Below are 26,762 nucleotides of genomic sequence, written 5' to 3'. Positions count from 1 at the left end.
TCAGCTTCTCAAAGTGCTGAGATTGCAGGTGTGAGCCACTGCACCCAGCTAATAGTCTTTTATTTTTCATTGATTCTTTTTTTTTTTTTTTCTTTGAGACAGATTCTCGCTCCATTACTCAGGCTGCAGTGCAGTGGCATGATCTTGGCTCACTGCAGCCTCTGCCTTCTGGGTTCAAGTGATTCTTGTGCCTCAGCTTCCCAAGTAGCTGGGACTACAGGCATGCGCCGCCACACCCGGCTAATTTTTGTATTTTTAGTAGGCATGGGGTTTCATTGTGTTGACCAGACTGGTCTTAAACTTCTGACCTCAGTTGATCCACCCACTTCAGCCTTCTAACGTGTAGTAGTCATTGATTTTTTTTTTTTTTCCCCGAGATGAAGCCTCGCTCTGTTGCCCAGGCTGGAGTGCAGTGGCTGGATCTCGGCTCACTGCAAGCTCCGCCTCCCAGGTTCACGCCATTCTATTGCCTCAGCCTCTCGAGTAGCTGGAACTACAGGCGCCCACCACCACGCCCGGCTAACTTTTTTGTATTTTTAGTAGAGACGGGATTTCACCATGTTAGCCAGGATGGTCTCGATCTGCTGACCTTGTGATCCGCCTGTCTCGGCCTCCCAAAGTGCTGGGATTACAGACTTGAGCCACCGCGCCCGGCCCATTGATTTTTTAAAAGTCTATGTGCTCATATTATTTTGAATAACAGTAAAGATTTGTTTAAATGTAAGAAGGCATTTTACAGGATGGTTTTATTCAGAAAACTGTAGGTAGTAGGACAGAATTTTAGTATGCATTGCTTGATAAACAGTGTATAATGGTCCCACCAACCAAGAAGAGTAACAGAAGTAGATGGGAGGAAAAAGACAGTATATACAAGTTTGCATATATTGGTTTGAGGTGCCAGGAGACTGCAAGAGATGCTTATTAGCAGGTGGATATAAATGTCTAGTAGACTCAAGAGAGAAGTCAGAATGAAACTACACATTTTAGTCCATCATCTGTAATACACTGAAAACCTGCTGTGTTTGTGTCACAGCATCATTATTTCTAACTCTAGAGAGCGAAGGAAGACTTTAGGGAATATGGATAAAGAGATGGAAAAGGGCCGGGCATGGTGGCTCATGCCTGTAATTCCAGCACTGTGGGAGGCCAAGGCAGGCGGATCACCTGAGGTCAGGAGTTCAAGACCAGCATGACCAACACGGAGAAACCCCATCTCTACTAAAAATACAAAATTAGCCAGGTGTGGTGGCACATGCCTGTAATCCCAGCTACTCAGGAAGGCTGAGGCAGGAGAATTGCTGGAACCCTGGAGGCAGAGGTTGCGCTGAGCCAAGATCGCGCCATTGCATTCCAGCCTGAGCAAGAAGAGTGAAACTCCGTCTCAAAAAAAAAAAAAAAAAAAAAAAAGGTGGAAAAGGGAGAGAGAGAAATAAAGAAGTGTAGCAGAAAGGAAAATGAGGAAGATTATTAAAGAGAGGGAAAGATCAACATGGCAGCTACTCTCACACAAGGGGGAGAAGAAATGTGGGTATTAAAGAATGGAAGAGGCCGGGTGCGGTGGCTCATGCCTGTAATCCCAGCACTTTGGGAGGCCGAGATGGGCAGATCACGAGGTCAGGAGATCGAGACCATCCTGACTAACATGGTGAAACCCCGTCTCTACTAAAAATACAAAAAAATCAGCCGGGCATGGTGACGGGCACCTGTAGTCCCAGCTACTCGGGAGGCTGAGGCAGGAGAATGGCGTGACACCAGGAGGCAGAGCTTGGAGTGAGCTGAGATCACGCCACTGCACTCCAGCCTGGGCAACAGAGCGAGACTCCACCTCAACCAAAAAAAAAAAAAAAAAGAATGGAAGAGTAGTTTTCAACGTATTTTACTTATATTGCAAACTTTTTCATGTTTGAGCCAATATAATATTCTCTCTTATGTCCACTACCTTAATAATGGATACATTTTTGATGTTAAATACTTCAGATTTAAGTGGGAAAAGGAAGATTTTAGAAAAAGTCTGAGTAGGTTGATGTCGAGATGGCCAAACAGGAACAGCTCCAGTCTGCAGCTCCCAGCGTGAGCGATGCAGAAGATGGGTGATTTCTGCATTTCCAACTGAGGTACCAGGTTCATCTCACTGGGCCTTGTCAGACAGTGGGTGCAACCCACGGAGCGGGGCGGGACGTCACCTCACCTGGGAAGTGTGAGGGATCAGGGAATTCCCTTTCCTAGCAAAGGGAAGCCATGACAGAGGGTACCTGGAAAATCGGGACACTCCCACCCTAATATTACGCTTTTCCAATGGCCTTAGCAAACAGCACACCAGGAGATTATATCCCGCACCTGGCTCGGAGGGTCTCATGCCCACGGAGCCTTCCTCACTGCTCTTGCAGCAGTCTAAGATCAAACTGCAAGGAGGCAGTGAGGCTGGGGGAGGGGCGTCCACCATTGCTGAGGCTTGAGTAGGTAAACAAAGGGGCCAGGAAGCTTGAACTGGGTGGAGCCCACCACAGCTCAAGGAGGCCTGCCTGCCTCTGTAGACTCCACCTCTGGGGGCAGGGCATAGCTGAACAAAAGGCAGCAGAAACTTCTGCAGACTTAAACGTCCCTGTCTGACAGCTTTAGAAGAGAGTAGTGGTTCTCCCAGCATGGAGTTTGAGATCTGAGAATAGACAGACTGCCTCCTCGAGTGGGTCCCTGACCCCCGAGTAGCCTAACTAGGAGACACCTCCCAGTAGGGGCCGATTGACACCACATACAGCCTGGTGCCCCTCTGAGATGAAGCTTCAAGAAGAAGGATCAGACAGCAACATTTGCCATTCTGCAGTATTTGCTGTTCTGCAGCCTCTGCTGGTGATACCCAGGCAAACAGGGTCTGGAGTGGACCTCCGGAAAACTCCAACAGACCTGCAGCTGAGGGTCCTGACTGTTAGAAGGAAAACTAACAAACAGAAAGGACATCCACACCAAAACCCCATCTGTACATCACCATATCAAAGACCAAAGGTGGATAAAACCACAAACATGGGGAGAAACCAGAGCAGAAAAGCTGAAAATTCTAAAAATCAGAGTGCTCTTCTCCTCCAAAGGAACACAGCTCCTTGCCAGCAATAGAGCAAAGCTGGATGGAGAATGACTTTGATGAGTTGAGAGAAGGCTTCAGACGATTGGTAATAACAAACTTCTCTGAGGAGGATGTTCGAACCCATTGCAAAGAAGCTAAAAACCTTGAAAAAAGATTAGACGAATGGCTAACTAGAATAAACAGTACAGAGAAGTCCTTAAATGACCTGATGGAGCTGAAACCCATGGCACAAGAACTACGGCACGCATGCACAAACTTCAGTAGCCGATTTGATCAAGTGGAAGAAAGGGTATCAGTGATTGAAGATCAAATGAATGAAATGAAGTGAGAAGAGATGTTTAGAGAAAAAAGAGTAAAAAGAAATGAACAAAGCCTCCAAGTCATATGGGACTATGTGAAAAGACCAAATCTACGTCTGATTGGTGTACCTAAAAGTGATGAGGAGAATGGAACTAAGTTGGAAAACACTCTACAGGAGAACTTCCCCAACCTATTGAGGCAGGCCACCATTCAAATTCAGGAAATATAGAGAACGCCATGAAGATACTCCTTGAGAAGAGCAACTTCAAGACACATAATTATCAGAATCACTAAGGTTGAAATGAAGGAAAAACTGTTAAGGGCAGCCAGAGAGAAAGGTCAGGTTATCCATAAAGGGAGGCCCATCAGACTAATAGTGGATCTCTCGGCAGAAACTCTACAAGACAGAAGAGAGCGGGGGCCAATATTCAACATTCTTAAAGAAAAGAATTTTCATCCTAGAATTTCATATCCTGCCAAAAGTAAGCTTCATAAGTGAAGGAGAAATAAAATCCTTTACAGACAAACAAATGCTGAGAGATTTTGTCACCAACAGGCCTGCCTTGCAAGAGCTCCTGAAGGAGGCATGAAACACGGAAAGGAACAGCTGGTACCTGTCACTACAAAAAACATGCCAAATTATAAAGACCATCAATGCTAGGAAGAAAATGCATCAACTAACGAGCAAAATAACCAGCTAACAGCATAATGACAGGATCAGGTTCACACATAACAATATTAACCTTAAATGTAAATGGGCCAAGTGCTCCAATTAAAAGACACAGACTGGCAAATTGGATAAAGAGTCAAGACCCATTAGTGTGCTGTATTCAGGAGACCCATCTCACATGCAGAGACACACATAGGCTCAAAATGAAGGAATGGAGGAAGATCTACCAGGCAAATGGAAAGCAAAAAAAAGCAGGGGTTGCAATCCTAGTCTCTGATAAAACAGACTTTAAACCAACAAAGATCAAAAGAGACAAAGAAGGCCATAACATAATGGTAAAGGGATCAATTCAACAAGAAGAGCTAACTATCCTAAATATACATGCACCCAATACAGGAGCACCCAGATTCATAAAGCAAGTCCTTAGAGACTTACAAAGAGACTTAGACTCCCACACAATAATAGTGGGAGACTTTAACACCCAACTGTCAACTTTAGACAGATCAACGAGACAGAAAGTTAAAAAGGATATCCAGGAATTGAACTCAGCTCTGCACCAAGGAGACCTAATAGACATCTACAGAACTCTGCACCCCAAATCAACAGAATATACATTCTTCTCAGTACCACATTGCACTTATTCCAAAATTGACCACGTAGCTGGAAGTAAAGCACTACTCAGCAAATACAAAAAAACAGAAATTATAACAAACTGTCTCTGAGACCACAGTGCAATCAAACTAGAAGTCAGGATTAAGAAACTCACTCAAAACCACTCAACTACATGGAAACTGAACAACCTGTTCCTGAATGACTACTGGGTACATAACGAAATGAAGGCAGAAATAAAGATGTTCTTTGAAAGCAATGAGAACAAAGACGTAACATACCAGAATCTCTGGGACACATTTAAAGCAATGTGTAGAGGGAAATTTATAGCACTAAATGCCCACAAGAGAAAGCAGGAAAGATCTAAAATTGACACCCTAACATCGCAATTAAAAGAAGTAGAGAAGCAAGAGCAAACACATTCAAAAGCTAGCAGAAGGCAAGAAATAACTAAGATCAGAGCAGAACTGAAGGAGACAAAGACACAAAAAACCCTTCAAAAAAATCAATGAATCCAGGAGCTGGTTTTTGAAAAGATCAACAAAATTGATAGACCGCTAGCAAGACTAATAAGACAGAAGAATCAAATAGATTCTATAAAAAATGTTAAAGGGGATATCACCACCAATCCCACAGAAATACAAACTACCGTCAGAGAATACTATAAACACCTCTACACAAATAAACTAGAAAATGTAGAAGAAATGGATAAATTCCTGGACACATACACCCTCCCAAGACTAAACCAGGAAGATGTTGAATCTCTGAATAGACCAATAACAGGTTCTGAAATTGAGGCAATAATTAATAGCCTATGAACCAAAAAAAGTCCAGGACTGGATGGATTCACAGCCTAATTCTACCAGAGATACAAGGAGGAGCTGGTGCCCTTCCTTCTGAAACTCTTCCAATCAATAGAAAAAGAGGGAGTCCTCCCCAGTTCATTTTAGGAGGCCAGCATCATCCTGATACCAAAGCCTGGCAGAGACACAATAAAAAAAGAATTTTAGACCAATATCCCTAATGAACATTAATGCAAAAATCCTCAGTAAAATACTGGCAAACCAAATCCAGCAGCACATCAAAAAGGTTATGCACCATGATCAAGTTGGCTTCATCCCTGGGTTGCAAGGCTGGTTCAGCGTATGCAGATCAATAAACATAATCCATCATATAAACAGAACCAAAGACAAAAACCACACAATTATCTCAATAGATGCAGAAAAGTCATTTGATAAAATTCAACATTTTATTGAAGCCCTTCATGCCCTTCATGCTAAAAACTCTCAATAAACTAGGTATTGATAGGATGTATCTCAAGATAATAAGAGCTGTTTATGACAAACCCACAGCCAATATCATACTGAATGGGCAAAACCTGGAAACATTCGCTATGAAAACTAACACTTGACAGGATGCCCTCTCTCACCACTCCTATTCAAAATAGTGTTGGAAGTTCTGGCCAGGGCAATCAGGCAAGAGAAGGAAATAAAGCGTATTCAAATAGGAAAAGAGGAAGTCAGACTGTCCCTGTTTGCAGATTGCATGATTGTATATTTAGAAAACCCCATCGTCTCTGCCCAACATCTCCTTAAGCTGATAAGCAACTTCAGCAAAGTCTCAGGAGACAAAATCAATGTGCAAAAATCAGAAGCATTCCTATGCACCAAGAACAGAGAGCCAAATCATGAGTGAACTCCCATTCACAATTGCTACAAAGAGAATAAAATACCTAGGAATCCAACTTACAAGGGATGTGAAGGACCTCTTCAAGGAGAACTACAAACCACTGCTCAGTGAAATAAAAGAGGACACAAACAAATGGAAGAACATTCCATGCTCATGGATAGGAAGAATCAATATTGTGAAAATGGCCATACTGCCCAAGGTAGTTTGTAGATTCAATGCTATCCCCATCAAGCTACCAATGACTCTCTTCACAGAACTGGAAAAAACTACTTTAAAGTTCATATGTAACTAAAAAAGAGCCCACATAGCCAAATAATCTTAAGCCAAAAGAACAAAGCTGGAGGCATCATGCTACCTGACTTCAAACTATACTACAAGACTACAGTAACCAAAACAGCATGGTACTGGTACCAAAACAGAGATAGACCAATGGAACAGAATAGAACCCCCAGAAATAATACCACACATCTACACCCGTATGATCTTTGACAAACCTGACAAAAACAAGAAATGGGGAAAGGATTCCCTATTTAATAAATGGTGCTGGGAAAACTGGCTAGCCATATGTAGAAAGCTGAAACTGGATTCCTTCCTTACATCTTATACAAATATTAATTCAAGATGGATTAAAGACTTAAATGTTAGATCTAAAACCATAAAAAGCCTAGAAGAGGCCGGGCGCCATGGCTCATGCCTGTAATCCCAGCACTTTGGGAGGCCGAGGTGGGCGGATCATGAAGTCAGGAGATCGAGACCATTCTGGCTAACTGAGGTCAGGAGATCGAGACCATTCTGGCTAATACGGCGAAACCCCGTCTCCACTAAAGAATACAAAAAAATTAGCCAGGCGTGGTCGAGGGTGCCTGTAGTCCTAGCTACTCAGGAGGCTGAGGCAGGCGAATGGCGTGAACCTGGGAGGCGGAGCTTACAGTGAGCCAAGATCATGCCACTGCACTCCAGCCTGGGTGACGGAGGGAGACACCATCTCAAAACAAACCCTAGAAGAAAACCTAGGCAATACCATTCAGGCCATAGGCATGGACAAGGACTTCATGACTAAAACACCAAAAGCAATGGCAACAAAAGCCAAAACTAACAAATGGGATCTAATTAAACAAAAGACCTTCTGCACAGCAAAATAAACTACTATCAGAGTGAGCAGGCAACATACAGAATGGGAGAAACCATCTGACAAAGGGCTAATATCCAGAATCTACAAATAACTTAAACAAATTTACAAGAAAAAAATCAAACAACCCCATCAAAAAATGGGCAAAGGATATGAACAGACAGTTCTCAAAAGAAGACATTCATGCAGTCAACAGCCACATGAAAAAATGTTCATCATCACTGGCCATCAGAGAAATGCAAATGAGAACCACAATGAGATACCATCTCACACCAGTTAGAATGGCGATCATTAAAACGTCAGGAAACAGCAGGTGCTGGAGAGGATGTGGAGAAATAGGAACACTTTTACACTGTTGATGGGACTGTATAATTTAACCATTATGGAAAACAGTATGGCGATTCCTCAAGGATGTAGAACTAGAAATATCATTTGACCCGGCCATCCCATTACTGAGCATATACCCAAAGGATTGTAAATCATGCTGCTATAATGATACATGCACACGTGTGTTTGTTGTGGCACTATTCACAATAGCAAAGATTTGGAACCAACCCAAAATTCCATCAATGATAGACTGGATTAAGAACATGTGGCACATATACACCATGGAATACTATACAGCCATGAAAAAGGATGAGTTCATGTCCTTTGTAGGGACATGGATGAAACTGGAAACCATCATTCTGAGCAAATTATCGCAAGGACAGAAAACCAAACACTGCATGTTCTCACTCATAGGTGGGAATTGAACAATGAGAACACTTGGACCCGGGGGAACATCACACACCAGGGCCTGTTGTGGGGTTGGGGGAGGAAGAAGGGATAGCATTAGGAGATATACCTAATGTAAATGATGAGTTAATGATGAGTTGGGTGCAGCACACCAACATGGCACATGTATACATATGTAACAAACCTGCACGTTGTGCACATGTACCCTAGAACTTAAAGTATAATAAAAAAAAAATTTCAGTCAACAGCATGCTGTTCAGTGCTTAAAATTTTCGAGAATCAACAATTATGTATTGTTTTTCGACTATGCAAGGAATTGGTGCTCCTAACCGCCATGTTATTCAAGGGTCAACTGTATATGAATATGTGTTTTGAGCATGATCCAAATTAGGCAAAATCCATTGGAAACAACTCATTGTAATGAAGTCACACGATGGAAATTTCATGCAGACATTAAAATAATGACTATGAAGACTAAGGGAAAATGTACATAGTGTTAATTAGAAAGAGCAGGAGATAAAATTGGGGATAATTCAAATGCATATACAATTATTTTTAAGGTATGTACACAAAAGGACAAATAAAAAATTTAATATACTGTTATTAATTCTAGGAAGGTAGGGTTAATGGGTGATTTTCTTAATCTGTTTGCTTTTTTCTGAATATTTAATGAAACTTGTATAATAGAATTTGTGAGAACAAAAAACTTTGATTTAGAAGTAATCAAGAATAAGGAGAACATAAATTATTTGTAGAATATCCTGATTAATGTCAACATCATAGATTACAGAGTAATTAAGTTTAAAGTAGATATATTTTAAAAAATCAAATATATTTGTTTAATGTATAGAAGAGCCTTGTGGTAAATCACCCTGACCTAACATATATTTCATTCTATGTAGCAGATGAGCAGTAATTTGGTAATTTTAAACATTTCAACAAGAAACATATAATTTAGACATTTTTTTTAAAAAGCGATTAAATTAGCCTTCCTACTCTCTCATGTATACAGTTAAATTACTTTGCAGTTTCTGTGGCATAATTCATAATGATTTTCATATATTATTAAATTTATAAAAAGACAAAAAAAAGAAAAAGCGTGAGTAAACTGTGAAATATTACCTGACCACAACCTACAAAATATTAATGTCCAAATTGAATTACAGAAGTAAAACTTAACAGAACTATAATGGGATGATAGGTTCATAATCCTGAGATAAAGCTTTCTTAAGTAAGATAAAACCACTAATCTATTATGAAAATTGACATTTGACTACATAAGGCTTTAACGCCCTGATATGAAAGGTATAAACAAAGTTAAAAGTGATACAACAAAATTTATTGTGTGTGTATATATATTTATATATAAATATATGTATATTTCTCCTTCAGATGATTGCTAGAATAAATGCAGTCTCAGAATCACAGGAGGCTTTTTTTTTGGGTAGAAATTAACAAGCTGATTGTAAAATGTGTATGAAAATGCAAAGGACCTAGAAAATTAAAAGCAGTTTTGAAAAAGAGTATAATTGGAAAAATAGTACAAATGACTACCTTACTTCTAAGTCTTACTGTAATTGTACTGGCATTGGATTGACAAACAGACCAGTGCAATACAATAATCAGCCTAGAAGTAGATTGAATGTTACACAGTGATTTTATTTTATTTTATTTTATTTTATTTTATTTTATTTTATTTATTTTATTTTTTTAGAGAGGGTCTCTCTGTCGCTCAGGCTGGAGTGCAGTGGTGCAATCATGGCTCACTGCAGCCTCAACCTCCCAGGCTCAAGTGATCCTCCTGCCTCAGACCCTCCAAGTAACTGGGACTACAGGTGTGTGCAACCATGCCCAACTAATTGTAGGTTTTGTAGAGGCAGCACTTTGCCGCCCTGTTGCCCAGGCTGGTCTTGAACTCCTGAACTCCAGCAATCCACCCACCTACCTTGGCCTCCCAAAGTCCTGGGATTATAGGGATGAACCACCAAGCTCAGCCTTGATTTTCTTTTCTTTTTCTTTTCTTTTCTTTTTTTTTTTTTTTTGCCCAGCCTGGAGTGCAGTGGTGATCTACACTCACTGCAAGCTCTACCTCCCGGGTTCACGCCATTCTCCTGCCTCAGCCTCCCAAGTGGCTGGGACTACAGGCGCCCACTACCACGCCCGGCTAATTTTTTGTATTTTTAGTAGAGAGGGGGTTTCACCATGTTAGCCAGGATGGTCTCAATCTCCTGAACTCATAATCTGCCCACCTCGGCCTCCCAAAGTGCTGGGAGTACAGGCGTGAGCCTCTGTGTCCGACCTCAGCCCTGATTTTCAGTAAAGGTGCTAAATTAATCTGATAAGCAAAGGATATCTTCAGCAAATGAACTAGAACAACTAGCTGTCCATACTTTTTAAAAAATTGGCCTTTATACTGTCAGAAAATAAAATTTAAGTAAAAACAGGTTATAGATATAAAAATAAAAGCTGAAAGGTCTAGAAAAAGAAACAGATTATCTTTGCAACTTTGGGATGTGTGACACAATTTTTAGAACCCAAAAAGCACAAATCATAAGAGATAAAACTTATGCATAAGACGTTATCAAAGTTAAAAACTTAAACTCTTTGAAAGATGTTGTTAGGAAGACAAAGACCAGGACAAAATATTCACTCTGCATATATTGGAGAAAGGGTTGACCTAGAATATATGAACATAGCTCAGTGAGATGACGGAATTTTAAAATGGGCAAAAGGTTGGAACATATTTACCCAAAGAAAATGCATGAATGGCCAAGAAGCACATGAAAAGACTTAATATCACCAGTTAGCAGAAGAGTGCAAATTTAAACCACAGCGAGATACTACTGTACACCCACTAGGATGACTAGAATTAAAAAGATTGATAGTACAAAGAGTTGGTAGGATAAGGAATAACTGGAACTCATACATTGCTGGCAGGAATGCAAAATGGTAAAACTGATTTAGAAAACTGGTGGGTAGTTTCTTAATAAAGTTAAAATCATACTTACTGTATTAACCAGTATTTCCACTCCTAGGTATTTACCCAGGAGAGAGAAAAACTTCACACAAACACCTCTTTTTTTGTTATTTATTTATTTATTTTTAATTTACCACCTTCACCCCTTCTCACAAAAACCATTGTGTATACAGATATTCATAATCATAACAGCTTTATTTTTAATAGCCAAAAACATTAATGTCCATCAACAGATGGGTGGATAAACAAATTGTATAATATCCATATAATGGAAATCTGCTTAGCAATAAAAAATGATTTACTAATACAGGCAACATAGATAAATCTTAAAAACATACTGAATGAAAGAAGCCAGATGTGAAAAAGAGTGCATGCTGTATAATTATACTTACATGAAACTATAAGAAAGTCTAATCTATAATCAGTCATTTTAAATATAAGGAAAAAATTCACCCTCCTATTTTGATAATTACATATGCATCCCTACCTCAGCCTTTTATAACCGAGTTCAAGGAACAATGGTTTGGACTTTGATTAACCACAGAGAAGTAGCTGTGTGATAAATACATAGTTTGAAAGATCATCTTAAAATAAGTTAATTTTTTCAAAAGGGCCTTGTACCACATATGAGTATCAGCTGTTTCAGCTAGTTTGAGACAGATTTAGTGCTGCTACAGCTATGAATAAGCTTTATTGATAATTTATATTTGGTCATTGATTAATTTTTGCATTTCTGGCAGAAACCTCTTTGGCATCTGATGGAATTTCAGACCCCCTTCCCCAATAATTTTACCAGTTTTTCAAAAGTCTTTAGCAAGGGTGTTCACTCGTACTTGATTCTGTGTTTTGCATTTCCACCTCTGATCTTCCTCAATTCATTGCTATCAACTGCTCATTGTTAGTTTTTATTCTTTTTATTTATGTTTTTGAGACAGGGTCTCACTCTCTTGCCCAGACTTTAGTGCAATGGCGCATCTTGGTGTACTGCAGCCTCGACTTCGTGGGCTCAAGTGATCCTCCAAACTGAGCCTTCCAAGTAGCTGACAACAGAAGTACTTGCCACCACACCTGGGTAATTTTTAAAATTTTTGTAGTTACGGAATTTTGCCATGTTGCCTGGTTTAGTCTCGAACTCCTGATCTCAAGCAATCCTTCTGCCTCAGCATCCCAGAATGCTGGGATTACAGGCGTGAATCACCAACCCTGGTCCAGTATTGATTAATACTTTTTTTTTTTCTTTTTTGAGACAGGGTCTTGTTCTGTTGCCCAGGCTGGAGTGCAGTGGCACGATCTCGGCTCACTGCAACCTCCGCCTCCTAAGTTCAAGCAAGTCTTGTGCTTCAGCCACCTGAGTAGCTGGGATTACAGGTGCATGTGCCACCACACCCAGCTCATTTTTGTGTTTTTGGTAGAGAAGGGGTTTCGCTGCATTGGCCATGCTGGTCTTGAACTCCTGGCCTCATGTAATCCTCCCACTTTAGCCTCCCAAAGTGCTGGGATTACAGGTCTGAGCCATCGTGCCCAGCCTACTTTTTAAATTCACATTTTGTTTAAGTTTTTATCATTTAAGACTGGGCGTGGTGGCTCATGCCTGTAATCCCAGCATTTAGGGAGGCCGAGGCCAGCGGATCACTTGAGGTCAGGCGTTTGAGACCAGCCTAGCCAACATGGTGAAACCCCATCTCTACTAAAAAAAAATACAAAAATTACCTGGGCTTGGTGGTGGGTGCCTGTAGTCACAGCTACTGAGGAGGCTGAGGCATGAGAATTGTTTGAACCAGGGAGGCTGAAGTTTCAGTGAGCTGAGATCGTGCCACTGCACTCCAGCCTCAGTGACAGAGCAAAACTCTGTCTTTAAAAAAAAAAAAATTGTCATTTAAAAATACATATAAATTGCATAGTGGCCAGGCATGGTGGCTCATGCCTATAATCCCAGCATTTTGGGAGGAGGAGGCAGGCAGATTGTTTGAGCCCAGGAGTTTGAGACCAGCCTGGGCAACATAGTGAGACCTTGTCTCTACAAAAAATTTAAAAATTAGCTGGGCATGGTGGCACATACCCGTAGTGCCAGCTACTTGGAAGGTTAAGGTGGGAGGATGGTTTGAGTCTGGGAGGCAGAGGTTGCAGTGAGGTGAGATTGCGACACTGCACTCTAGCCTGGGTAGCAAAGCAAGACCCTGTCTCAAAAAATAAAATAAAATAAAATTGCATAGTGCATACATGTATTATTTAACAAATAATTATAAAGCAAATACCTGTGTGGCTACCACCCAGGTCAAGAAGTGGAACACTGTCAGCATTCCAGGAGCCCATAAGCACCTCTTCCTATTTGTAATCCCTGCCCTCAGTCCTAGAAGTAACCATTCTCCAGACTTTAATTATAACTTTCCTTGCTTTACTTCTATACCTATGTATGCATCTCTAAACAAAATAGTTTAAATTGTTTTTGAAATTCACAGAAATGATATCATTCCATGTGTATTGTGTCATGCTTCTTCTCTCGCCACGTGAGAATCATCTGTGTTGCCTGAAGCTGTCATTCATTTTTGTTTTGTTTAAAACCATAATTCACCTTTTTTCATTCTCTTTTTTTTCTAGATAGATTTTTAGGCTGTTTCTTCAAAGTTTGCAGCAAATTACCTGTTTTTGCTATAGCAGAATAGTGCAATTTTGCCATTTTACTTCTGGTAACAAAAAAGCATCTTATATCAGTACAGGTTGGGCATTCACATCCAGAAATCTGAAATGCTCCAAAGGCCACAACTTAAAAAAAGTTTTAAAAATTAAATTAAATTAAATTAAATTGTTTTGTAGAGATGAGGTCTTGCTATGTTGCCTAGGCTAGTCTCGAACTCTTGGCTTCACACGATCCTCGTGCTTCAGTTGCCCCAAATGTTGGGACTACAGATGTGAGCCACGTGCCCTGCCAGAATATTTTGAGTGCTGACATGGACTAAGGAAATGTTCACTGGAGCATTTTGGATTTCAAATTTTCAGATTTAGAGTGTTCAGTAGGATAAGTGTAATGCAAATATTTCAAACTATAAGAAAATCTGAAATCTATATTACTTCTCGTCCCAAGCATTTAGGAAAAGGGATATTCAACCTGTATGCTCTTTATAATATATACAGTACGTTCATGTATATTAGCGAATTTAATCCTCATTTCAGACCTGTGAAATGGCAATGCAGTATTTCATTTTATTACTAAGAAAACTGAGGGTAAGCCTGGGCAACATAGTGAGACCCTGTTTCTACAAAAAAATAAAAAGTTAGCCAAATGTGGTGGCATGTACCTGTAGTTCCAGCTACAAGGGAGGCTGAGGTGGGAGGATCATTTGAACCTGCGAGGTTAGGCTGCAGTGAGCCAGGATTGCTCCACTGCACTGCAGCCTGCGCAACAGAGCTGAAACTCTGTCTCAAAAAAAGAAAGAAAGAGAGAAAGAGAAGAGAGGTAGAGAGGGAATGAAGGAGGGAGGGAACAGAGTGATACAGTTTGTCACTTGCCTGAAATAACAATTCTAAAAACTTAATGAAGTGCTATAATTGTCACAGATCTTTTATTTCAAAGTCCAAATTCTGAATTTTTGATTCAGTTTCACACAACTGAGCATTCTTAATTCCTGAACTGAGTTAGAATATTTTAGATAAAAACAAACAAAAAAACTTAGTTATCTGACATGCCCCACTGCCAGGTTTTTCACATCAAAATATTATTTTTTTTCTTTGGAAGTTGATCTAGAAAGCATTTTTATTAAATTGCGGGTAGGATGTTGGAATATAACTTCATGAAGTTGTCAGCAGCAAAACTTCATGCAGGTAGGAAGCTGGTATCTGCAGTGTTTGATTTAGGTGATAAAAAGGAGGAGGAGGGGAACTGATAGTGGATAATATTTTGAGTACAGAATACTATTGCACTTTTCTCCTCATCTCAGTCTCATTTGTAAGCAAATTTAAGGAAGCTCACTAGCTAAGTGGCCTTGGATAAGCTGTTTAATGACCAAGTTCCGTGATGCTCTCTTTAAAAGTCTCTTCCCTTTCTAAAATCGTGTGTCTTATGAATCTATGAGGTGATTAAAATACTCTCTTGTGCTGTAGACCAGTCTGACCCCTTAGTTACGTGTGGAATGTGCTGAGCTGTATTTAAAGCCAAGTTTATATGTTGATGTTATTGTAAAGTGACTCTCCTTTTGTTATCTAAAGATTTCAAAAAGTATAGGTTTTTAAAATGGTCATGTTTTAAGCAGCTTTCAGCTCAAGAAGTAAAAGTAACTATTAGCATAGTTACCATTAGTGGCAGTGTGTTGAAGTTTTTTGTGAAGAATTCAATACTTCCTTGAAGGTGTTTATATGTAAATATGTTTTAAGTATATATACTTTAGAAAACCATTCTAGGCCACGCGCGGTGGCTCACGCCTGTAATCCCAGCACTTTGGGAGGCCGAGGTGGGCGGATCACGAGATCAGGACATCAAGACCATCCTGGCTAACACGGTGAAACCCTGTCTCTACTAAAAATACAAAAATACTAGCCGGGCTTGGTGGCGGGCGCCTGTATACCCAGCTACTCAGCAGGTTGAGGCAGGAGAATGGCGTGAACCCAGGAGGCGGAGCTTGCAGTGAGCTGAGATCACGCCACTGCACTCCAGCATGGGCGACACAGCGAGACTTTGTCTCAAAAAAAAAAAAAAAAAAAAGTTCTGAAAAGGAAATTTGTTTAGAAAACAAGAAGATGTATTGATATCACATTCCAAAGCATGTCCGAAACATTTTAAGATCCATATATTTACTTAAATAAAAATCCATGGAATTGCAAACATCTTCTTGGTTTGAAAATATATTTTAGCAGATCTGTCATCTAAGTGGAAATATGTAGCAGCAGAAGTTATTGTACTTTTAGGCCAGGTGAGGTGGCTCACATCTATAATCCCAGCACTTTGGGAGGCTGAGGTGTGAGCTCAGCAGTTTGAGCTCAGCCTGGGCAACACAGTGAGACCCTATCTCAAAAAATATTTTTTTAAAAAACTTCACAAAGGCTTCTTAATGGGCAAGATTTTTGATCCAGGGTGAAATTAAACTTGTTAAATAGCAGCACTGAAATAATGTTCATGAGACTGTGTATTTAAGCCTTTTCTCTTATATTCCTGCTAAGAAGATTGGATGGAGGAAGTAAGTGATACTATTCTTTGAGCTTATAAAACTTCACAGTATTTACCTGATTCATTGGCCAAAGACTGCCACTTCCTTGGTTTAGAGTTTGGGTGAGATAAGGAATGTTCATCTCTGCTTAAATAAACATTCCAGGTTCTGGATTTTAATTAATGGCAAAAATGTAAACTTTTCTTTCTTTTGATATTCGTTGGACATATGCTTAAATCTGATCATGTCATTTTCCTGTATGTTAGAGGACTTGTCCTCTCGACTGTAGAATCAGGGTCCTGAATTCATGCCTTGTTATACTACCCAGATTTGTGACACTGAGGATGTGTGCATTAACTTCACATTACATCTTCATCTCTACAGCTACAAAAATTACTGTCACTTCTGTCTTTCCAGGTTTAGAGTCATGGCTTTGGAAAAAGCAAAAGGGAGGAATTTAATTTCACTTAATGTTCAGGACTCTGTGATCCTATAATGTGGTTGTTACTGATCTGTAGTTGGCAAAGCTTGTAACATGTATGAGGTCTCTTTCCAGAATTTACAAATAAGTGATTTATATTTCGCCATTTGGGACAAAAATGTTAACATCTCTTTGAACACAGTCAAATTGATATCTTTAGTCTTTGATCTTTTCATTTCAAGGAAGGCTCTTTTTCTTCATTCTATACTCTACTTTTTAAACTTTATATCCATTTTTCTTGCAAACATTGTCTACACTTGTTGACTCTGGTGCTTTCCTTTCACTCACTTAACCTCCTGTAATCTGATTTCTACCCACACCACTTTACTGAAACTGCTGTTGCCAGGGCCACACTGAGTTTGCTGCACAGTCTAAGGAATAGTCCTCAGTCTTTACTATCTCAGTGCAGTGAATACTGCCACCCACTTTTTCCTTGAAATAGGCTCCAGTGACACCACATTTAACGGATTTTCCTCTTCTAATTCTGATAACACCCAAACCTCCTTTGTAGACCTCTCTTTTTCTACCTATGATTTAAATGCTGTTCTTACTCAGAGGACTCTGTTGAGCACACTTTGTTTGTCATGACACTGTTTTCCCTGGAGATCATTCATTGCTTTAGTCATAATCTGATGATTGTAAAACTTCTCCTTGGCTTCAGATCTGTGTATCAGACTGTCTATTGGACATCTTCACTTGACTATTGTAGTCTGCAAGTGATACAAACCCACTTCATCATAACTTCAGGCTAAAGAGGGAGATATGTTGCCTTACAAAACCAAACATCTGGTGCACAGGTGAAACTGATCTTAGGGATGCCTAGAATCAGAGATTCATGTCATCTTGACTTCCCACTTCTCTTTTGCCTCTGCCTGTCAGCATTATTATCTCAAAACTGTCTTCCACATGAGGTATAGGATATTATTGACTAAGGACATCCTTAAAGTCAACAGCTTGGCAGTCAGAAGTAAAAAAATAGGTTTACCTCTTTGTCCAACTGCAGATAGAAAATTGCCTGACAAGGATTCTAATAGACTCAGCTTGGTTTGCCATGGTGGGATATAAAGTATTTTGACTAACTTGTGTTCTAGTAATGATGGTGGGAGTGGTAGGGATCTAATAGCTTGATTCACAGAAGAAAGCCTAACTTAACCTCTAACCATTTTTCATGTACAGCTCTAATTCCAGTGGATAAGGTGATAATTTTGTTTATGGTTTTTGATGAACTGCACCTGCTTGATTATCTCCTTAGAATTCATTGCTATGTCAATTACTGTCTGAGTTGTCTGTGAGAATAAAGGACTCAACTGAAGAAACTTACATGAAAATGGTGATCATTATTTCTTCTTGGAATTAGAAACTTGTATGTGGCAGTCATAATGTTCTAATTAGTGATTTTTAAAAATTAACTCATTAAAATTAATAATCATAAAATAGGATGCCCCACGAAGGCAAAGATTTCTGTCTACTTTCACTACTACACCTAGTACTTGACACTAAAAAAGTTACTCAAAAAATAATTTGGTGAATGAATATCAGTTTGTTAAAATCTTGATTTTTTTTCAGTTTTTACTTTTTTGGGTAATACTTATTTTAACAATAAAAGCTTTCAAGGATAAATAAAGTTTAACTTTTTTTTACTTTTTCTTTTTTTTCCCTAGACTCTCTGTTATAGTCCCTGGGTCAAGACAACAATTTTTATACCTTCGTCGTGGTTCAGAAAGGAGTCTTTGTAGAACCAGAAGCAAAGAAAGGAAACAATCTGAGTTTTTCTTTATTAAATTGACTGTGTAAGATACTTGACTTCCAGGAACAAAAACACAGTGAAATAATAAAATTTCATCTTGGCATCACTGGACATTCATCGTATTGAGGAGCGTATTTTGTGGAACTTCCTGAGTTGAGATTTGGAACTTTCCTTGGTGCTCATTTATACTGTGGACTGTAAGCATGAGTGAATTCTGGTTGTGTTTCAACTGCTGTATTGCAGAACAGCCTCAGCCTGTAAGTATGAAGTATGTGGACACATCAGGTGGGGTGCTTATTAAACGTACCACTCATTCTCAAACTGAGAATTGGGATCCTAGCAGTAATTGCAAAGCAGTTCTAGAGAATACCATAGAGAATAGTTCAGTGGAACTCTGAACATATGTTTAAAAAGAAATAATGTTTTTAAAGTAAATGCTATATGTCAAGAATTCTGCTAGACCATTCATCGTACATGACTGAAAGGATGTTTTCATCTGTCAGATAGCTCCTGGAGGAATAGTGAGAAAGAAAGGAGACAATAACCTGAGGTAAAACAGGTAAATCAGCCTTGGAAGTCAGTGGGTAGAAGATGTGGCAGCCATATTGCCATCATATCCTTCTCAGCTTACCATCTCATTTTCCTCAGGGCAACCCTCTGAGGAAGATATCATTGTCCTTATTTTTCAGTTGAAACAGGTTCAGTTTATTGCCCAAAGTCATATAGCTTGTACGTGGTCTTGACTGACTTCTTGGTATATGCCTTGTTTTTGTCCTCTAATATATGCACATATTGTTACCACTACCAAAATCCTGCTCTTCAGCCTCCAAATTCTTTTTGTTTTATTAAGACAGAGTTTCACTCTTGTTGCCCAGGCTGGAGTGCAATGGCGTGATCTCGACTCACTGCAACTTCCGCCTCCTGGGTTCAAGTGATTCTTCTGCCTCAGCCTCTTGAGTAGCTGGGATTACAGGCATGTGCCACCATGCCTGGCTAATTTTGTACTTTTAATAGAGATGGGGTTTCACCATGTTGGTCAGGCTGGTCTCGAACTCCTGACCTCAGGTGATCCACCCGCCTCTGCCTCCCAAAGTGCTGGGATTACAGGCGTGAGCCACTGTGCCTGGCCTCCTTTTCATTTTTTAAGGTACCTAAATCAAATGTTACCTATATAAAAAATTCCCCAGCTTTCCCCTGAATGAGATAATACTCATCTGTATTCCCACAGCTCTTTAATTCATTGTTCTGTTATAGCATGGAACCTTTTGCATAGTAAATAACTGTTCTACGGTCTCTCCCACCACATTTTGAATTATTTATGGGTCTTCACCATGTTAACTTTGTATCTTCAGGATCAAATATAATATCTTGGAGAGTATAGGTATACATGATTGATGGTTGGCTGGCTGAACGAGTGAATTGATATTTTGTTTTATTTATATATGTAACAACGTAAGAGGAAAAATAAGGGTTAAATTTTAAAACTATAATTGTACACATAACTCTCAATCTCAGGTGATTCACCTGCCTTGGCCTCCCAAAGTGCTGAGATTACAGGCATGAGCCACTGTGCCCTACCATATTGTTTTAATTGCTCTACTTACTTAGTATGTTTTGCTGTGTCGTAGAGGAAATTTTTTCTTAGCTCTTCTTTTCTAACTCTATTGGTGATGTCTTTTTTTAAAGCTGGATTGTAGTTCCATGTTTTCTTACTATAGTTTTCTTTATTTTTTTTTTTCCTGTTTGAGATATTTCATAATACATATTTAAATCTTAGAGGTTTTTTTTTTAGGATTGCATTGAATTTATTTTATTTATTTATTTATTTTTTTGAGGTGGAGTCTCACTCTGTTGCCCAGGCTGGAGTGCAGTGACGTGATCTCGGCTCACTGTAACCTCTGCCTCCTGGGTTCAAGTGATTCTCCTGCCTCAGCCTCCCAAGTAGCTGGGATTACAGGCACCTGTCACCATGCCCAACTGATTTTTGTATTTTTCATAGAGACAGGGTTTTACCACATTGGCCAGGCTAGTTTTGAACTCCTGACTTCAGGTTATCTGCCCACCTCAACCTCCCAAAGTGTTGGGGATTACAGGCATGAGCCACCGCACCTGGCTAGGATTGCATTGAATTTAGAGGCGAATTGGTGAGAATTGACATCTTTAGAATTTTGAGTGATCCAGGCTGGGTGCAGTGGTTTACTCCTGTAATCCCAGCACTTTGGGAGGCCGAGACTGGCGGATCACCTGAGGTCAGGAGTTCACGACCAGCCTGACCAACATGTTGAAACCCTGTCTCTAATAAAAATACAAAAAATTAGCTGGGCATGGTGGCAGGCACCTGTAATCTCAGCTACTCAGGAGGCTGAGGCAGGAGAATCACTTGAACCCAGGAGGTGGAGGTTGCAGTGAGCTGAGATTGCATCATTGCACTCCAGCCTGGGCAATAAGAGGGAAACTCCATCTCAAAAAAAAAAAAAAAAAAAAAAAAAAAGAATTTTGAGTGATCAGTTAGAAGCATGGCATATGTCTTCGTTTATGTAGATCTTTTAATATTCTTTTTGTAAAGCTCTAAAACTTCATTACATAAGCTTGCACATTTCATGTTAGACTTATTCTAGATATGGCTTTTACTGTATTTCCTAGCTAGTTATTACTAGTGTATAGGAACCTGATAATTCTTATATACTACTTTTTTATCCAGATATCTCACTGAACACTTGTGAACACTTGAATTTATTTATTTATTTATTTATTTATTTTTTGTTTTTGTGTTTTTGAGACAGAGTCCCACTCTGTCGCCCAGGCTAGAGGCACGATCTCAGCTCACTGCAACCTCTGCCTCCCAGGTTCAAGAGATTCTCTTTCTTAACTCAGCCTCCTCAGTAGCTGGGATTACAGGTGTGTGCCACCATGCCCGACTGATTTTTTTGTGTTTTTATTACAGACAGGGTTTCGCTATGTTGGCCAGGCTGGTCTCGAACTCCTGGCCTCAGGTAATCGGCCTCGGCCTCCCAGAGTGCTGGGATTACAGGTGTGAGCCACTATACCAGGCTGAATTAGTTAATAGTTAGCTGAAATGCTTATCTCTTATAGATGTCTCCAAATAGTGACTTTTTATTTTTTTTTTAATTTTTTTTTTTATTTTTTATTTTTAATTTATTATTATTAAACTTCAAGTTGTAGGGTACATGTGCACAACGTGCAGGTTTGCTACATATGTATACTTGTGCCATGTTGGTGTGCTGCACCCATCAACTCGTCATTTACATCAGGTATAACTCCCAATGCAATCCCTCCCCCCTCCCCCCTCCCCATGATAGGCCCCGGTGTGTGATGTTCCCCTTCCCGAGTCCAAGTGATCTCATTGTTCAGTTCCCACCTACGAGTGAGAACATGTGGTGTTTGGTTTTCTGTTCTTGTGATAGTTTGCTAAGAATGATGGTTTCCAGCTGCATCCATGTCCCTACAAAGGACACAAACTCATCCTTTTTTATGGCTGCATAGTATTCCATGGTGTATATGTGCCACATTTTCTTAATCCAATCAATAGTGACTTTTTAAATCATTTTCTGATATTTAAATCATTTATCCTTTTGGGATTTTAGCTGAATTGACTAAGACCTCTAGTATAATGGTCAGTGTTGCCAGTGATGGCTGAACATCCTTCTTATCCTGAGTTTTTATAATCCGTGATATTATTAGAGATGACATTTTCATTAGTCAAGGATTCTCAGTAGGAACACTTGAGTCCTATTGCCATATTGTTTTAAGGATGCCCTGTAATTTTTTGTTGAACGTGGTATAGTGGGTAAAAGGAACCAAGGTAAATAGGCCCGTTTATCTGGTTAGGGCCTAGGCCATTTTACTATTTGCTGTAGCTGTAGGTGTTGGAGGATAAAATTTCATCTGGTGTCCTTGTTTTTGTCCCCTTGTTGTCTTTGGGTTTCTCTAGAGACTTCTTCTTAAATAAGAGCTGAGACATACTGTTGCTTCATTTGTAATCCCCTGTTGGCAGGAGCCCTGTAGATGTGTTGGTAAGGTGTGGGGAAGGGGGAGACATTATGTATTGCTATGATTATGTCTCAGTCTTTCAGTGAGCCCATGCACCTGGTCTGTGACCTACACAAAGTGCTTCTCAGTTTTGTTTTTTTACCCCTTAGGTGAGGCAAAGAGGGGTAGAGGAGACTGGAGTTGGATATTTCCCTTCTCCCCAGGTTGGTTAGTTTTTGGAAAAACCTAGTTGATTAGGCTCTGGTAAAATAGTTTCTCTTGAGAGCAAACCTTGTTAATAACAGAATATTCTGGTGCATTTCAGTGTGGCTGCCCTTCCCTTCTTTTTGCAGAAACACAGATTTTTCTCTGATTTTCACTTGAGAACCTGGTAAGGTTCCCTGAGGTAAAAACCCACAAAAGTGTAGGGGATCCCTAAGACTAGGCCCCCCTGGAGTCTTAAAGTTGTTCACACTGAGCATCCAGCTGTTCATCAGTTACAGTTTAGGTTTTCCTGCACTGGTACTAGATCCTGTGAAGGTTTCTGCTTGTTGATTTCTGTGTCCACCTGTCTGTCTCTCTAGTTTTATGGGAAACAGTTTTCTCTGTGACCTTACTTCTCTGATGGATCTAAGAAGAGATATTGTTTAAGTTTGATCGGCTTTTTTCTTGTTATGTGGATGGGAGCGATGACTTCTAAGCTCCTTATGTGCCAGATCAGAAACCAGAAGTCAAGTTGCCATGTTTTAAAAGATTTACTTACTGCCAGTATTCACAGGGTATATAATAAAGTGAATTCTCTTCAATATATGATAAATGTATAGTCACCAATAGCTAAAATAGGAAGACACAGATTAGGTATTTAAATGGCAGGAGCATAAGGCTCTGGAGTCATGAGACATCAGAAATACATTTTCTGCTACACAGAGGATTTGCAACTTGAGTTTCTCTCATACTGAAACAGGAAAAGTTCCCTTGTGCCCCTAGAAGGCATGTGACGGGGGTGTGGCTCACTTCTTCAGTGCCCTGCTGCTCAAACCTCTAGGGGAGCATACAGACGGGGAGCTGTGGGGCTCTGACCCCATGGCAGTGTCTAGGGATGAATCTTTATAGCTGAAGCGCCAGAGGGCGTGTGTTAGAGGGTGCTTTTTTAGTTTGCCTTGTGTTAACCAACTCAGTTAGACCCTCTGTGTTGTCATAAGGACAGAAGGCTTTCTGTATCCTGGGTTCTTGCTTTGGTGTACTGGAAGAATCGGATCACACGTGGGCTTGGAGAATGAGTGCAAAGTTTTATTGAGTGGAAGTAGCTCTCTGTCAATGAGGGATCCAGAAAGGAGATAGTTTTCCCCTGGAGTTGGGCTGCTCAGTGGCCCCAGCTCTCTTCTAACTGCCCCGGCCAAACACCGCCTCGTCCAGCCAGTTGATGGCCTGCTGGCATGCTGGCGTCTGTTGGTGTGCTCTTCTGCGGGTGTGCTCCCTTGACGTCTTTTCACTTTCTAGCCGGTTGTGTCTTCTTCCGCTGATGTGCTCCTCTCGACCTTTGGCTGCGGTGTGTCTGCCTGCTAGGGTCTTGGGTTTTTATAGGCCCAGGATGGGGGCATGGTGGGCCAGGGTGGTCTTGGAAAATGCAACATTTGGGCCTGAAAACAGGAGTGCCTGTCCTCACCTATGTCTGTCCGTGGGGGTGGAGCCCTAGCCAGGGACCTGCCTTTCTCTACCCAGCACTTCCTGTCCCCACTCCTATATCATTTAAAGGAACCACACTCTTCCCTTCCCAGCACTCCTGTATCAGTACATTTAATATGTTAGTTGTCTGTTATTGTTTAATGAATACATACTTAATATGAAATATTCCACAAAAATTCCATGAACACCTGATTTCTTACCTTTTTGATTCCTGAGAAAAATTACATAAAACTTAATGGGGCTTTGTGGTTACCATAATGGAGGAATAGCTTGCTTGTTGGCATCAGGAAACAGATGTAAAGAATCACTAATTATTTTTGTTTCTTTACATTATACAAAGACATATCTTTGGCATTCTAAACAGTATCAAGACTGCCTTATCTTAAAGCTGCTTGGTCATCTGCTAAAGTTTTCTAAAATATTTACTGAAATAAAGTGCTGCATGCCAACTCTCCCACTTGTTCCCTATCACTCCCTGCTCTTGCACATTCCATGTGTGAAAAGGAACGACCCAATATTGGGAAGAAAACAGAATGCATTTTTCTGAGTATAGTAGAATAGTCATTTTTCTCTTCCTACTCCTTCATTTTAATATAGTACAATGCAGAGTATAATAGAGCCCCAATGTTTTGAGCTGTGATAATCCAAAACGTATTAACTAACTGTAAATGCTGTAGTTGCTGTTGCTAGATATAGCTAAGGTTGCAGATTTTTAATTGGATGGTTGCTGCCCTGCAATTTAATTTTTTAAAAAGCTTTGTTAGGACTGGGCACAGTGGCTCCCACCTGTAATCCTAGCACTTTGGGAGGCCAAGGTGGGTGGATTGCCTGAGCTCAGGAGTTTGAGAGCAGCCTGTGCAACATGGTGAAACCCCGTCTGTACTTAAAAAAAAAAAAAAAAAAAAAATTAGCCAGCGTGGCGTTGTGTGCCTAAAGTCCTAGCTACTTAGGAGGCTGAGGCAGGAGAATTGCTTGAACCCACAAGGTGGAGATTGCAGTGAGCTGAGATCGCGCCGCTGTACTCCAGCCTGGCAATAGGACAAGACTCCATCTCACAAAAAAAAAAAAAAAAAAAAAAAAAAAGGATTGTCGGCTGTTGACAGAACTATAGTGAATTCTTCACCAACTTACTGAGCATCAGAATACTGATCAACTTCTAAGGTAGCTTTAAAAAACAAGGAACCCTGATTTACAGGGAAAAAAAAGCCACTTTTCATATTATTTGCCTTCCCATCTAATGGTTTCCCACATAGCACTGATTTTTTTATAATGCTGTTTGTCTCTAGAATGTCATTTTGTTTTTGTTTGTTGTTTGTTTTGTTTTGTTTTGAGACGGAGTTTTGCTCTTGTTGCCTAGGCTGGAGTGCACTGGTGCAATCTCGGCTCACTGCAAGCTCTCCTCCCGGGTGTAAGCGATTCTGCTGCCTCAGCGTCCTGAGTAGCTGGTATTACAGGCACCCTCCAGCATGCCCAGCTAATTTTGGTAGTTTTAGTAGAGATGGGGTTTCGCCATGTTAACCAGGCTGGACTCGAACTCCTGACCTCAGGTGATCCACCTTCCTCGACCTCCCAGAGTGCTGGGATTACATGCATGAGCCACCACTCCCAGCCTTTTTTTCTCTTTTTTTTTTTTGAGGTGTCTCGCTCTGTCTCCCAAGCTGGAATGCAGTGGTGCAATCTCAGCTCACTGCAACCTCCGCCTCCTAGGTTCAGACAATTCTCCTCCCTCAGCCTCCTGAGTAGCTGGGACTACAGGCATGCACCACCACACCCGGGTAATTTTTATATTTTGGTAGAGATGGAATTTCACCGTGTTGGCCAGGCAGATCTCGAACTCCTGACCTCAAGTGATTCTCCTGCCTTAGCCTTCCAAAGTGCTGGGAATTGCAGGCATGAGCCAACACACCTGGCCTTGGAATGTGTTATTATGGACATGTACACAGTTACAGTACATTTGTAACAATAACACTGGTATTTCTACAGTGAGCTAGGTAGTTGTGAGATAATAGTACAACAGATGTCATCGCTATCATCATCTCTCTCACTTTAGTGGAGGACATATTTACTGTACAAATAAGTATGTATGATATCAGGTGGTGATAAGTGCACTGTGGAAAAAGAAAGCAAGAAAAAAGAGAATGACGTGGGAGAAATGGGGATATTAATTTAAATAATGTGTTCAGGGAAGGCCTCTCAGATTAAGTGCTATATAGGCACGAGTTTAAGGGAGTAAAGTACACAGATACCTAGGGCAAAGCACTTCGAGTGAGTAGTAAGTGCAAGGTTGGGTGTGTGAGTGGAACATCAGAGAAGGCAGAGTGACTGTGAGGCATGGGGCCAGTGGTGGGAATGAGGTCTAAGAGTTAACCAAGGGCCTGTTCATGTTTGGCCTTCCAGGTCATGAAAAGACTGGTTTTTATTCTTTGTGAAATAGGAAATCATTGAATGGTTTAGAGCAAAGAGCCAAAGTATGCAGAAGAACATACCTATTTTTTCTAGTGGTTTGACTTACTGTATGCTCAGACAGAGAGC

General features: G+C 40.3%; 1 protein-coding gene across 7 annotated transcripts in view; it reads left to right on the top strand.

Moving 5' to 3' along the window:
• CDC42SE2 (CDC42 small effector 2) overlaps positions 1-26,762 on the top strand; it is a 116,488-nt gene that overhangs the window by 61,635 nt on the left and 28,091 nt on the right. For 5 of the 7 annotated variants that reach the window (XM_008014327.3, XM_008014328.3, XM_008014326.3 and 2 more), the window contains one exon: positions 18,469-18,811. In XM_008014327.3, coding sequence (XP_008012518.1) covers positions 18,758-18,811 — 54 coding nt within the window. In that variant the 5' untranslated portion in view covers positions 18,469-18,757. Of the gene's footprint in view, positions 1-18,468; positions 18,812-26,762 lie in introns of those variants that run through there. The other 2 variants (XR_012090864.1, XM_038009842.2) reach the window with 1 other exon arrangement.

Source organism: Chlorocebus sabaeus, chromosome 23 (assembly GCF_047675955.1).
Source record: "Chlorocebus sabaeus isolate Y175 chromosome 23, mChlSab1.0.hap1, whole genome shotgun sequence".
NCBI classification, from domain to species: Eukaryota; Metazoa; Chordata; class Mammalia; order Primates; family Cercopithecidae; genus Chlorocebus; species Chlorocebus sabaeus.
This window is presented reverse-complemented; position numbering and strand designations above follow the sequence as displayed.